General features: G+C 49.2%; 5 protein-coding genes across 5 annotated transcripts; 3 read left to right on the top strand and 2 right to left on the bottom strand.

Annotated features, from left to right (window-relative positions):
• Positions 1-280: 280 nt before the first annotated feature.
• PG986_014392 (uncharacterized protein) lies at positions 281-1,362 on the bottom strand (the record flags this gene model as incomplete). The annotated part of the gene is made up of 2 exons (XM_066850614.1): positions 281-1,102; positions 1,303-1,362. The coding sequence occupies 2 exons, from the start codon at positions 1,360-1,362 to the stop codon at positions 281-283; spliced, it is 882 nt and encodes a 293-aa protein (XP_066692852.1).
• Positions 1,363-3,276: 1,914 nt separating this feature from the next.
• Positions 3,277-3,600, top strand: PG986_014391 (uncharacterized protein; the record flags this gene model as incomplete). Its single annotated transcript, XM_066850613.1, has 1 exon — positions 3,277-3,600. One exon carries the CDS (start codon positions 3,277-3,279, stop codon positions 3,598-3,600), a length of 324 nt encoding a protein of 107 aa, XP_066692851.1.
• A 732-nt stretch (positions 3,601-4,332) lies between these two features.
• PG986_014390 (uncharacterized protein) lies at positions 4,333-4,983 on the top strand (the record flags this gene model as incomplete). Its single annotated transcript, XM_066850612.1, has 1 exon — positions 4,333-4,983. One exon carries the CDS (start codon positions 4,333-4,335, stop codon positions 4,981-4,983), a length of 651 nt encoding a protein of 216 aa, XP_066692850.1.
• An 867-nt stretch (positions 4,984-5,850) lies between these two features.
• Positions 5,851-6,868, top strand: PG986_014389 (uncharacterized protein; the record flags this gene model as incomplete). The annotated part of the gene is made up of 2 exons (XM_066850611.1): positions 5,851-6,534; positions 6,584-6,868. 2 exons carry the CDS (start codon positions 5,851-5,853, stop codon positions 6,866-6,868), a joined length of 969 nt encoding a protein of 322 aa, XP_066692849.1.
• Positions 6,869-9,535: 2,667 nt separating this feature from the next.
• Positions 9,536-10,642, bottom strand: PG986_014388 (uncharacterized protein; the record flags this gene model as incomplete). The annotated part of the gene is made up of 1 exon (XM_066850610.1): positions 9,536-10,642. The coding sequence occupies one exon, from the start codon at positions 10,640-10,642 to the stop codon at positions 9,536-9,538; it is 1,107 nt and encodes a 368-aa protein (XP_066692848.1).
• Between the last annotated feature and the right edge of the window lie 4,093 nt (positions 10,643-14,735).

Genomic DNA, 14,735 nt, shown 5'->3' with positions numbered 1-14,735 from the left:
GGGGTAAATGGAGCACACTGAAGCCCCATCGTACCCCATCGCCACTAGTCAATCAATGCAGGCGATCGGATACTCTAGGAAACAAATCGCAAGAAGTTCGGCCATCATGGTGCGTTCGGTAGGAAGTAGAAGGAGCCTACGAACATCGGAGCCAGTCTCCGCCATTCTCGGAGCCAGTCCCCGCCATTCCGTCCAGCCAGCCATTTGTCCACTTGCCGTAACTACGCTAAGACAGCCGAGCAAAACGTTAGGAGTTATGCGACGTCTTCGTCGGGCGCTGCTAGTAGGCCAAAGCCGAGCGTCGGTTCGGTATGGGTAACAATTGCGTGAGCGAACAAGAGATGGAAAGCCTATGCCTTGATGCGGCTCTGACCGACTGGTCGGACGGGCTCTGTCGTCTGGGTGCCTGCGGAGTGCCAGGAGAAGCTGTCCCAGAGATTCGCTCTTTGCTCTTGCTACTACCCTCAGTGCTAAGTAGTGAGACCGGAGTTGCCGTCTGTGAGTCTGTATAGCTGTAAGGGTTTTGCGCATCGGTTTCCAGCGTTCGACCTTCGCCAGCTGATGGGTCAGGAGTGTTCCAATCTTCGCTCTTGCTCAGGCTGCCCTGAACAACTCCAAATACCCCTTTCCCGTTGTCGTTGACACTGATTTTGGCATAGGTTTGCTTTTGACGCTTACTCCTACAATTTTGTATTTTGGCCTTTGCACGATCTGCCAGCAGTGCCTTCGTATACTTTTGGCTTTTGGCAGTGGACCGAGGAAATGTGATGCGTCGCAACGATGCAGCGGCTCGCTCCTGTCTGCGCTTTGCTAGACGACGGTATCGGAAGGCGTTTACCGAATCTGAGTCTAAATCCGAGTCGTGGCCCACATTCTCTACGAGGCTTGCTTGGGGATCATGATCAACTTCTAGAGAGTATGAGCTCCCTGAGTGGCGAGGATTGGTAGCTGGCTCTAGCGAGACTCGCAACCTTTCAGACCAACAGTTTGGTTGTGTTTGCAACGTAGGAAGCATAGGATCGTCGCGCGGATTCTCAAAAACAGATCCTGTTTCGATAGATTCGTCCACATCGTCCGAGGAGGTACGAACCCCATCATGCACCTGGAATGGTTCCAGGTTGAATTTAACAGCTCCTGTGTCGTCTTGGCTGAAACTTCCGTCATTGGGCTCAATACTGATATGGGAGGTTTGTGACTTGTACTGCTTTCTGATAATTTTCGATGGAAATCCTGTCAAAACTGCCCCCACCAATTATAAAGTTAGTTAACTTCACTCGAGAAGGCAGGGCAAAGCTTAATTACTCCATAGGTTTCGTGATATTGGTCGAAAATTGGTTGACTGCCCTGTGTTCCTAGCTCCATGTTGGCCATGCTTTTTGCTTTGTTGTCATTGAACGCGGGAGAAACGTGGTCGGGAAAGATTGACGAGAGCTTCGAGATGCTATATTTATATTAGACAGACATAAGGAAAGCGCCGACTGCTAGCTAGGCTTGGGCACGCATTATGGATTGACCATAGTGCCTGGGAAGCAAGGTGGTATATGGATACACTGATAGGTAGGAAATCGTATCTGCCTGGCTGTAGTGGGCAGTGGCGACTATGGCGAATCTAATCAGACCAGGCCGGCATAACGAATGCTTGGTGCGCGGTGAGGTCAGAGACCAATAAATAGCTGCGTCCGCCGGATCTTTCCCAAATTCTTATCAAAATTCGGGGTTAGTGGAATGCCAGCTTCTTACGGATTGATGTCGCCTAGAATTGGACAAGTCAAGTATCGGGTTGGATGCGCCGCAGCGAGTAAATACGAAGATTTTCTAACGTACAACGCAATATCTAGCTACTAAACTTCCATCACCCAATCCTCTACTATGCACCATTCCTGTGCGGTTGAGGGGAGGAGAGCGTCCACCAAGTGCTTTCAAATTTAGGCATACGTAAGTTGTCCATTTTGAAAAGGAGGTTAAACCGACCCAGCCAACAGTCCTCCACATGCGTCACTTTGATATCGCGAAGCCGGGGGGCCTCGTCAAATAAGTAAACCAAGTTCGTCGAGCGGTCGTTCCTGACGTAATTGGAGTGCTTGTCAACATTGACGATAAAGAGGTCCGATGGCGGAGCTATCCATAGCACTACGCGAACGTTGTGAAATGACATGACCTTTTTATGTTTCAGGTTGGGATTCAGGAAGAGGCTGTGCCCCTCTCCATACCAAGTCAAGATAAGGTGTATCGGGGACGATTCGTCTGCTGGGGTGCTTAGAGCTGAACAATCGAGCCGCGGAAGATTGTAGCCAATCAGCATAGCATTTCCCTGTCCTTGAAAGGCTTGCTTTAATGTAAACAACTCTTCATGCTCCAGAACAGCGGAGAAATAGTCCATTGCACTGTTGGTGTTGAATCTTCTTATAGCTCGTGATGCTAATGCTGATATAGCTCGAGGTTTTATAGTCATCAGATTCAACCAAAGTAGATCCGAAAATGGCCGGCCCTCCTACGCTGCGGCCATTTGAGCGTCATGTATCGTACATCAGGCCTTTGCATCTGTTTCTGACCATGCCCCCTAAGGCGACTTCCTGCCCTGGTGGCCTCGTACCTTATGTACACTCGTCAACACGAGACCGGTGTAGTACAGTATGGACGCGATTTAGACGCAGCTCAACTTGCGAAGCGGCATTCTTTCTGACTACAGAGTCCAGACTGGCTAAGCTGCGGTGGAGCAGATGTAGGCCTCAGGATGCAGAGCTGCTGATGGCGCCGCCGGTCCAAAGGAGCAAAGCCAGCGAACAGTAGCGTCGATATTGTTGTGTTCCGTTGTTGGCCGTGGCGCACTTGCAAGTAAGCTGCCATGTTTCCTATTCCTGTTCGTAGTTGGATATACGCGGACGTGATACTCCAAGGGAATACAGAATAGTCGAAGGGCTTCATCGCAAACTTCGGTGGTTTTCTGGTCAGCAGTCGGTACTTCTTCCCCAAGTCGCGAGCACCCCGGCCATGGTCAGGGAGCGATCCAATTTGTGGACGTGCTCTTTACTCTTTCCCAGTACTGTAAGAAGCTGTGCACGCCTGAGATACTGTAGCCAGAGCGTGGCGCAACTCCATGCCATTGTAACCGCCAAGGTAGATTAGCGGCGACCACACTCTCCAGTAAAGAAGACCAATATACGCCAGCTTGGCAGCTATTTCTTCTATTCCGCTTTTCTCGCGGGCTTCTTGGGTTAAGGTACCTTCTATATTGCTGGCCATATGAGCGTTTGGCCCGCCCCGTTGTCTATGGATATGGCGATCTACAACTGCGGGAAAGAGATCAAGGCCGCCAAGGGGTTTGAACATACTGACACGTTCTTGAAGCTCCGCGATGAGGCGGATCCAGAAGTGCGATTCGACGTCTTGGAAGAGCTACGAATGAGGCTGGTAGAGATGTTGGCCAAGCTTTTCCTCAACTTGACGAAGCGCCTCTATAGGCGCATTCGTGAAGCGAAAGATCTCGACTGCGAAAGAGTCCCTCATCAGCTTTCTTTCGCTAGATCAGGAACATCCAGCAAGGATGCCGTGGGGCGCCGTGGAATAGCGACGTCGATTGACAAGCTGTTTTTCATTTAATTATATAGATATATAACTCCAGATCTCGCCCGGTCGGTCCGCACGTTTGAACGCCAAACGAGAAGGTCTAATTCTTGAGCCTTCCCTAGTAGTCAGGTGGCGTAGCATCACTTTCATTCCGAGGCAGAACTGCCCTTACTACCCATTTACGACTTCAGGCTTACAGTACTGGTACTGTACATACTAATAGCTCCATGCAGATGTTGAATACTACAGGTTAGAAGCCCGATCCATAAGGAAACTAGAGTGCAGTGGCGTACTCTCTTTTTGCTGCATCGAGGTTGGGCCCCAATTGTAAGGAGGCAGACTCGGCTACAGATCCTTAGATGACATCTTGCTATCAGAACCAATTCAGCAGCATTATTGGACGCTTAAAGGTGTATCTTTGCCAAGGATTCTGAAATGTATTCCAGTCCTAGATCAGCAGTTTCCGGAGCACAATTCCTCCCACCGCCCCCTCATGAACGCCCCTAGCTGGTGTGAGAAGAAGCTCAAGGACACAGAAATGACGTGCAGTTCCGTAAGCGCTTCCTCGTTTTCAGTATTTACTGTATGTACGTATGTTGCAGGACCCAGCGTTTCTCTGCATTAAGAGTACATGTATATAAGCTGCACATTGCATCATTGCCAACCGTGACACTGTACTAATGAAATCTAATGTGAGTCGATTGTGTTCTACTTGGCACATACAGTATTCCATATTCTAAGCTGGTTTAGATGATAGAGCTGGCCATGGCGATGTGTTCGACGCCAGACACAATACCCAGTCAATTTACTACACTTGGCTTCTCCGCATCACTGCCTTCCACAACCCAGGCTATCGATTGGCCTTCTTCAGGATCAAACACTCTGCTGGGTACGCCCTCGTCCTCGATCGCTAGTACAGTTACAGTATACGCAGAAGGAGCCAAAAAAGACACTACTTTGACGTCCGTCGTTGTTATAACTACAACAGCCAAGCCTCCACCGGCCCCAACGAACGGCGTTTTCATAATCTTCATTACCTCTGAAGCGACGAGTTTAGTAAAAGTTAAGAAGAACCCGACCTGGGCTATGTTTGAACAGAAACCCGCCGACCACTATGACGACATATGTGCTTGGTCCGCAGCAGCGACTGTTGCTGCATCGGAAGAGATTGGTTCCAGTGATGTTCCGTGGCCGCCTGACTTGGAAGCCGGTAAATCGAAGATATGGGGCCACTCTGGGTGCAAGTACTACGGCGTGAGGGACGGCGCAGGAAGTTTCTCATGCGACGGTGTGAAAAAGGTTCAATGTGCAGTGGATTCGAATGTCCTTGATCCCAAAGCGACAAAAGCCCTTCGCTGTGTTTACCCACTGATCGAAATAATGCTGGTACCGAAGGTCAGGTGTTTCATACGGTAGGATATATCCGATATCTATCCAACCGTCTACTGAGCCATTCGATAGACGACATCATGGGAGAACTTAATCAAGACAATGAGCGTTAGAGTTGCCCTGTTCAGGTATAATTACTTCGCAGCCAGTTTATTACACCGTCGACCATCCTATGAATCATTTGCAGTCCTTAGCAACATGGCCAAGGCGCTTGGGAAGCAAATTGACACAATGATACATTGATCGGGAAGTCATACCTGCCTTGCTATAGTCGACCGTGGCGACTTCGGCAGATCCAACCACAGCAAGCCGGCATTACGACTGGCTGGTGCTTTCTTGCCAGTCATCCTCTAACTACCGTCGCCCCATGGGAGGCCCCCTGTAACATCAGTATGTAGGTGGGGTGAAGGAGTGTTTGCTAAAATGCCTTGCCCTTCCTCTCCTGCAATCTAATACCAGGCGAGGTCTTTATACGCTACGTTGTGTAAGTATAGAATAATTTAGATCTATCTGGAGCCTGGTAGTTTTAGAGAGAAGTGTGGAGAGATATCTCCCAATAGTATACGCGCTTTCTTTGTTATCAGCGCCAAAACTCGTAGTTCAGTGTTCTCTATGACTCTTGGAAGTCTCCCAGTTACCGCCTCTGGATAGCCTCGCCTTTGCCAATTTTGGAAGCCAATTTTGTACCGCATGTGCACTACAGATACCTGGCTAAGCGTCATACACATACCCGCGCCACATCAAAGCCATTGCTAGGTAAGAAAAGTGGCTCGCGAGGGGTGACTCGTAAGGGCCCCCTTAGCTTAGTAAGAGGTCCAGAGCACTATAAATACTCTCCTTCATGCTGTTTTTCTCTGTTAGTTCTCCAGCTTTCTCATTTCTTCCACCGCCACTATGAGGTATCAGTCCCGACTACAGCATCAACCCCGACCCCAGTCTCGATCCAGAATATGGGATCCTGACACAATACTCGAGTTAAAGCATCCGAAGAAAGGTGTGCACAGTTGCACAGGCTATACTAAATCTCGTGGAAACCCTAGATGCATGAATTCCGTGGGGTCCTTCAAGCACGGTTTCGACATCCTCTGCACCCTCGCCAATACCAAGCCAGCCGCTGCATCGTCGCGCAGCTTAAAGACGGCAGCTATTCACACGCTATGTCACCTACACCAGGGACAAATAGATGGCACGGTACACCGTTGGAAGTTAGCCTTGGAGAAGATAGACGTAGATCAGTCCCAAGGCAGAACAAATAAAACCTCCAAACAATATTGGAGCTGTTATTCTACACCAGACAACGGGAAATGGAGGTCTGAAGACAAGGCGGAACGGAAGTGTCCCGGAAATTACACACCTGACAATCAACATCTTCGAGAGAAGGTGCAACAAGAGGAAGAGCAACGAAAGGCGGCGGAGGAGGAAAGACGAAAAGTGGCGGAGGAAATACAGAAAGCGCGGGAGAGCGCTCGTGAGAGACTTCGTCTCGCCCAGGTGGAAAGGGAGCAGAAATCAGCTGCAGAATGGACAGAAGCCTTGAGTGAATATCGCATGCGCTGGGCTGATATCAAATCCAGCCAGGTTCGTCTATCCAATCGCAATCTTACGCGCTCTCTAATGAAACTCGTAGGAAATGACGGGGAGAACTATTCCTTGGCCGGTCAAATCCGGCCTGTTGCGAGATGTGAATAGAGACAACGTTTCTGAATTTATTAGGAAAGCAATGAGCAGCGAAGATACGGCTGAGAAGAAGTTCATACTGATCAATGCAGAGACTAAGAAGTGGCACACTGATAAGGTTATGCAGCACTTTGGAAGGGACATTGTCGAAGGGGAAGTGCATGAGGAGCTGGCTACTGTTGCGAAGGTAACGGTTGAGTTGAGGCAGGAGGTGTCCCGTCAAAGACAGCGCTAGACGGACACTTACCTAGATACAGGCGAGCTTCGGGCTGCCGTACTTATATTAGACCAGACTTAAAAAGTGAGCAATCATCCACGAGCTGTTTTGGATCCCGCATTGTATAGAAACCGAAAGCCCATGGTGGATCCAACGCAATACGTGTTACTACTGCTCTTCCATTTGCAGACCATTGCATGGAAACTATTCGGCTCACGTGCCAAAAGAGCATGAATATTGGACAATGGAAGAAGCGGGTTAAGGGGGTGGCTGGTGTCAGCCATGGGAGAAAGTGGCTGTGCTACCTGGGGCGGGCTTCCAGTTCAATTGCAGTCAGTGCTCGAAACAGCAACAGATGCTATGATCAACGTCGTTTCCGACATAACGATATATTTTAGTAGGCACGAAAAAGGGGATTCTTCGTATCGCGCTGGCAATGCGCCGCACAACGTACGCCGACGACCGACAACATGAGTCAAAATCCGAATGCGGTAGCGCCGATGCGAAAGAATACTTACATGTCATGTCTTCCTTTTACTTTTCCTTGGTTTGCCTATTGTTTGTTTTTCAGATTAGATGTATCAGTGGTACATGTGGGAGGTAAGGTATCACAAGCGGCAACTAATTAATCACCAGAGCATCAGATCCTCGCTAAACATGTTCTTTTTTATCTTTTTGTTGCACAGAGTACATATACCACTATATTACACGTATATAGAGGAGTTCTACTTTTGCGTGCGACGCTTTTTTAGTCTCGGTGTTTCCAAAACCATCTGCCAAGGTTGTCACCGCTTACGAAGACAACCGTAACAACCTCGCCATTTTCGGGCCACATCATAAAACCTGCTGTAAAATGGTCGATAGGATACCGAAAATGAAGGTTTCATGCCTGTATTGATGGTTGATTATTGCGACTGTGACTGCATGGAATCTATTATTCTTCAACTCAGCCAAAAGGAGGCATGCTCCGAGCCAATGAGCCTGGGTGCAATCCACGCGCTTTCTCGGGTGCAGTGGGTTTACTGGCATGTCCGCATCGTTGGTTCCAATAGCGTCCCGCTGCAGGTGTTCTTATACCTTTGTGAGAAGCGGCGACTGCAGGCATTCAACGGGGCGGCTCCTGAAAGTGACTATGAGCATCTGATCGGCACCCTGCTGAACGACGGGCGTGTAGCGAATGGGGAGAGCCCTTCTACGCTAATTGTCGCACGATAGAGAGAGCTGCTGAGAGCAGGTGAACAGATGTATTTAGCTCACCAAAGTAGATAAAGTGCTAAGGAAGGAAAAGAGGAAAAAAGGACAAATGAGAATACCGTTGAGGTGCTAAATATATACATAAGAGACCCCTGTCAGTTTGCCTAGTGTGCTAGCGCCCACATTCCAGCGCGACATTAATCCTGGCTCGTCTTTGCCCGACGTTGTATCCCGTTCATATGTGCTGTTAGCATTTGGTTAACTGGAAATATGCGACTGGATGATTCTGGTTCCATTCAGGATCAGCGTACCACGTCTGACACGGTACAGTTGGAAACTACGGTTGGGCGGACTAGAATGGTTGTTTCGGCCTCCCAGTGTCGCTTTCTGCCCACTACTCCGTGGGAATTGGGGCACCCGAAAGCGCCTCGTGTGAACCAGCAAGTGCGCCACGACTGGGAATGCGACATAACAGTATCAGAGGTTGTTCGTGTCCCCGTTTGCCCCAAGTCTGCTGCTGTTTGTCATTTGAAGCAGCGATGCCTACATCCTACGGACCACATCTACCAGAGACAGGCTACAACCATGAAGAGGTATAGCGGTTAAGAGGGATGGTGACGGTCAATAACAATGATCCATGTTGCTGGCACAGGTTGTACTTCTCCAATCAGGTACGGAAGCTATCCATGTAGGAACTCCTTGAGAACCGGGCAGAGTTACCTGTGTTGTGCCGAGCTTGAGTTTGTCAGCCCTGCCCCTGAAACCTAGCGACATTTTCTTTTTCCCATTCTGTGTAGCCTTCGTATACACTCTGGTATCAAGCTTCACATGCTGGAACCTGGAGTGGGCGGGGCAGGACTTCGAGAAGATTAACAAGATGGCCCTGGAGTGGACCTGGCCCAGAGCTGTCCTTGTATAGGGTTATATTAGCACTGTATTGCTGTTTGGTATATATTCCATTGATCATGATCATGGTGTCAATATGCAGTAAATATATTGTAGCGCTATACTCATGGAAGAATATTCTGATACTGAAAATATTCCGTTTCTGGAGCGGTAGCCTATCTAGGGCCTTCCACTACGGCACACATTCGGAATACGGACCTGATAGGTTTCGAAAATGGGTGCTTCGATTCTTCGACCTTACAAAGCGCCATCTGTCGAGAATAAAAATGCACCTGTCCAATCTCGTCAGTTACGAAATCGGCTCGGCAATAGGACTGGAAGTAGCTTCAGGTAGCGTATCTTTATCACGAACTTAAGTGCAATGGATTTGAAGACGAGATAGGAACTTTGATTTCGCGGTAGCTTATGACTAAAACAACTCAACTGGGAAAATAAAGAAATATACAAAAATCCAATCTTCGAAGGAGAAATGAGAATATTGATAACAAAGGAGATATCAAGGCCTGCTTGACATAAAAAGCACCGTGTAGTAGCCCATGCACCCGAATCGCAAATCTACCCAAGAACAGATAGCGTTTCTCAATTCTACAGCTTGGCCATGTTTCCGTGTACTATATCGGCCTCCGGATTGGGGGACGGAGACCTATCGAGACTGCGCCGTTCCTTTTTCACCCACTCGCCATAGCGGATCTCGCAGAACTTGGCCCCTATGATAATGGCGGCATCTGCTATTCCAATGGTCTGGGCTTTTGGAACTAAAACGGACTCGCCAATCACGAGGTCTTTACTTAATGTCGTTCTCGCGTTACCCAGTATGCGTCGGACCGTAGACCTCGTTTCCCAGCTCCGCACGAACCCCGTTTCGGTCTCCAACTTGACTCTGATAAGAGTGAAAGGGCTTCTCTTAGTTCCGGCATTCTTCCCATTCGCGATTGGCCAGTTATCAGGATTCAATAGTTGGATTGGGCAATCATGGTTGTTGGGATAAATCCAGGCTACACCTTGAATAGTGAGAGGGGTACCTTTCTTCACAACCCACTCTCCGTCTACTTTTTCTTCGCCTGGTCTGTAGTTTCTTAGGTTCATTTTCTTGTCTTGGGTGATAGTCGTAGGAAATTGGTTTTGTGGCATCACACGGTATCTTGCCGCATTCGGTGGTCCGTCCCGCAGGATAATTTGCTTCTGTCCCATGCCGCCTGTTGTCCAGCCAACAGCCTCCAGTCCGCTATCATCGACGTAGCTGTTACCTACACCAAGCTGGGCAAGGACGTCAGCTAAGTCGGCTACATCCTCAGGGTCTTCATGTGATGGTGGCTTTGAGTCATCATTGTCAGTAACGACAATGTTCGGTTTGGTTCCAGGCTGTACAGGCTCGCCATTGCCTGAGTTCAATGGTGTGGTTTCCGATAAGCCCCTTGCCGGCTCTGTAGGGTTTTGAAGGAAAAGGCTATCTTCCTCCGTCTTTATGTCCTCGATTTCGTTGTTTTCCTCTTCAACTCCCTCCATTTCATCTAGCTCTGCCTCTGCGGCAGATTTTTCAGCTTTCTTCTCCGGAGTGGAAGAATCCATATGAGCTATTCGTGCTTGAAGGGCCTTTCTTCCCGCTTCATTGGCACCCCTTGGGGGGTTCTTCCTAATGCCAGCTCCTGTAGCAGAAAGTGGCTTCGCAGTTTGGTTCTTCGGGCCTGCCATTGTATATTAGCTCTTGGTTGGGGAGTAGATGTGTGAATGACAGAAAACGAAAGGTTAGAGATCTGGTTGACCCACCATATTTATATTCATTGTAGTAGCGCAAAGGTGCCAGTATCAGTCCAGCTGTTGAAAGTAAAGATGAGGTTTTGGATGTCGCAATTATTCGGCTGCTCAGTGGGTGGCAAAGCAGGACAGGTGTCAACTAGAATCCGCATTAGACGTTTTGAATGGTGCTGATCCCGACTCTTGTCATAATTGGCGCTTCATTATACAATGTAAATCCAGGCTTAGCGTCTGTATCCAATCTAGTGTCATTGGAATGCAGTACAACGCGTAACAGGCTTTTTCGGAGTACAGCCGGTGTTGGGGCAGAATTTGGCCTTTGTTCACTGTACAGATACCCCGTACTACTTCGTTGCCAAGAATCTCAGATTGAAATACGGACGCTGAACCTGGTTTCACAGTACTGTAGCTTTGGAGAAATCGACGTCTCTCGAAGTGAATGTCGCGCACCGGAACGGGCCATCATCCAAGCTGGCAGTTCGGTGCTGGGGAAGTGGCAGTGCCCATCCAGAACTTGATCCTAGCTCCGATCACCTCATAATACTCTCAATTGCTGACGAGTGCTCAGAAAGCAGCATGCGCTTGCTGTACCCTAATCTTCAATGTGGCCCTTCTGGCCCGTACCCTCTTATCTGACCACATGCTTCCTCGATTTCTGACCGATCCTACTTAAAGCTATCTTGACATGCTCGCTTTCGTACCTCAAGGTACAGTCGTCGAAAGCGATAGTGCAGAAACTGGCCTTACCGCTGAGCACCAGAACAAGCGACTTTGCATTGCAACTAAGCTGGTATAAATAACTCCAGCCACCACCGCGCAGAGCTTACGATAGGGTAAGGCTGTAACATAATCTCGCAATGTATGACATTGATTCTGATATTGGTTATTATGATTCTCTTAACTTAGATGAAAGAATCCTCGCAATGATAGCATACCGCTGGGGCCAGGCCAATCCTCAAAAAAAGCACAATTATTCCGTCTCCCCTATTCTTCTCGCAAGCTATATGTTTCTTTAGATCCCGAAATCCTCGCTCCGCTTCTAGTGAACTTAAATGGTTCATATCGAGACGAAGCTATAAAACTCATAGACAGTGAACTGCTAAGCAGGGCATTGGAAGGCGCAGAGGCAGATCCTAATATACACCTTCTGCATATATTCGATTCGGCCCAGCGTTTAGAAACCGTAATCTCCGCCCTTATCGAGACGAATGATATGGGCCGAAAGTCTCTTTTCGAGAAGCTCAAAAGTAAAGACCGAGTTCTAGAGATCATCGCAAACAGCCAAGCCAAGAAACCGATAGAAGCGTACCAGAAGTATTTTGCAGCCCCTCAATTTCTACCTACTCTTCCAGAATAGGCACGCCAGTGTTGTCGATGTGACAAGAAATATGAGGCCTGGAAACATCTAGAAGTACGTGATTGCCCTAGGCACACTGTACACATAGGCTGCGTTGGGTACTGCGTTTGTAATGATGAGGGAAGCGTTGACAAGACAAACTCCGCGGCTCCTTCAACCAGATCGTCCGAAGTTGTACCGCCGTTTGACATGGCGCAACAACTTTCAGCTGTGCAGGACCTGTTGAGGAGTCGAGGAATCGACCCTCCTGCCATGGCTCAATAGACCTTTGCGTTGGACGTCTAATTTCATAGTCTTTACCAATTTTCTCTTTCCTTTGTTTCTTATTCTTTTCCTTCTAAATAGGTAGTTGAAGCAATGTTACGCACTCGACCCCATAATTGACCCTACCTGTAATTGACATCCTTATAGTTAATGCTGTTGATGTTACTGTGAAACACCAGTTCCTCTAATACTCGATGTCCATTACTGTAATCGAGAAAGCGCTGTCGCACCTTCCAGGTTTAGCCCCCTTCCCGATTAGGCATCGCGCGGTCATATACCCCTGTCTCCACCTAAATGCATATATAAGACTGCCTTCCCGCAAAGTCTCCTCGATGTATACTTGACTTCTTTCTCCTCTTTCTTTGCCACAAGATTGACCATGACGCTCATTATGCCTGTCCATGGCTACAGGCCCGACCTAACATTTTCCATCCCATCTGCGTTCCGGCTCAATCGAACTCTACTGTCAGCACTGCCTACTTTCCACACTACACACCAATCTTCATATAAGTCACGCTGAAAATAATATTCACTTCATCACTACTCTGAGTCTTTTCTAGAGATCAGCTACCAGCAAACCCTTCGCAGCCATGGAGGCTTCCTTCGTCTCCCAAGGGCTGCTCCCATTCTGATAGCGTTCGCCTACTCGAAGCCATGTTGGCATCGCTGCCGCGCTGTTGCCTTCATTTCGGATGTACGACGTTCCGGGATTGTCTCTTCCAATCATTCACACATGATGGCGAGACCACGTCAACACTTAAGCCACATTGTCAGCTTTCGTTCCAGATGAGGAAGGTCCCATTCTCGCCTCATCTCCAGAGGACCAACCAACTGCCTTGGCTTCGGATGAAGGGCGCTCCGTCTTGAGCTCTACCAACCAGTCATCAGATGTCGGTGGGCTGTATGTGGTACCGCAGCTGGCCTGCGGTCAATTCGGTTCTATTAATTTCTCCGAGTGTATTCACCGAGAGGGATTGGCCGAAACTGAGAGTGGCACATATGACTGACGTCTCTAGTATGTGCTTTGCCAGCTCATTGGTCGCCATACTGCACTCCCAGTCACCGAAGTCAACGCCCGGATGCGTCAGGTGTGGCACAAATTACACGAAGTCTTAGCAGGCCAAAAAGTTCAGGGTCGCAACGGAAAATGGTCAGTAAGAATTGGGGGAAGACTCCTAAGAATGTGATGCGCCGATTGTTCTGTGTATAAATATCTACTGGTCGAGCCAAATCCCCCTTTCCGCAGAATGTCTCTGGCATATCAAACTTCGAGTTTGAGATCCCTTCTACAATTCACTTAAATAGCTACAATCACACTATATTCTTTCACGGGAGGCCATGTCACATCTCCCAACCCCCAGTGTGCCGCTGCCTAAGCCCAGTGTAACTCCCCACGGAGAAAAGCTGAGCGGCGATGGTGCTCACATGGCTAGTAGTAGCAGGGCAGATCTCGTGCCCACCTCCGTTGTGGGATTTCCGATGAAGCCGAAAGCATCATCTGGCAGCGGAAAAGGAGCCCACTTCCAAGATCCGATCTCGCTTATTGAAGATGACGAATTTCGAAACCCTACGACGATTCCGCCCTGGAGATAGCGGCAACAACCATCAGACAGAAGTGCCTGCCAGCTTCAGACAAACCGCGACTCTAAGTCTTCCGCCTGCCATTTTCACCTCTGGTCAGCCTGTCGCCAGGCCCCAAGGTCCGGAGAGCGTTTCTTTCATTGGTAGGCCCCCAACCAAATTAGACCACCCGATTACCTCCGAAATACGGCCACTAGGGGCAGAATCGAGGTCCCTCTCTGCTGTCAAGACCCCTAAGCCCGTGAATTCCTCATTCCTCGGGATGACGAGGGAAGACTTTGGAAATTTACCTTGGATGAAGGCGGCTGCGCAGCGCCGTAAGGCGCGGGAAGCGTCGGTACAGAGCATTCCTCGTCTATTTCAAAACAAGGACAGCCAGCCCCTGGAGGGTCTTACCATTGTCACCAGTGGCGCTCAGTTGATAAACAGAGGGATGCCGAGTTCTTCTAGAGTCCCTGATGGAAGCACGATTGGTTCTGCCTCGAAGACCCAATCAGATTCTGCCAGCAACACCGACTCGCGAGGCTCGGTGATTGTCGGCACGAAACGCAAAGGCCGGGAGGAACTATCTGCATCGAACGACGGCAACCTCCTTGGTCCTCATGACAGCACAAGTGATGATCAAGCGAGTTCCCGAGACCAGGCAGTGGCGGCAGAAGCACTGCCCGCTCGCAAGCGTCAGAGGAGGTCCGACCAGGCTCAACGACCAAGTTCACCAATGAGTCAGCCCCCTCACCGCGACAGGCCCATTGAACGATCAGCTGAGGCGTTGCCGGCATCCCATCCGGCATCTTCGAATATCGTCTCTCCCTTCAGCGCTGCGTCTTA

Source organism: Apiospora aurea (assembly GCF_038362705.1).
Source record: "Apiospora aurea strain CBS 24483 chromosome Unknown utg000010l_segment0_segment0, whole genome shotgun sequence".
NCBI classification, from domain to species: Eukaryota; Fungi; Ascomycota; class Sordariomycetes; order Amphisphaeriales; family Apiosporaceae; genus Apiospora; species Apiospora aurea.
The sequence above is the reverse complement of the archived record's forward strand: the minus strand, read 5'-3'. Positions and strand labels throughout refer to the sequence as shown.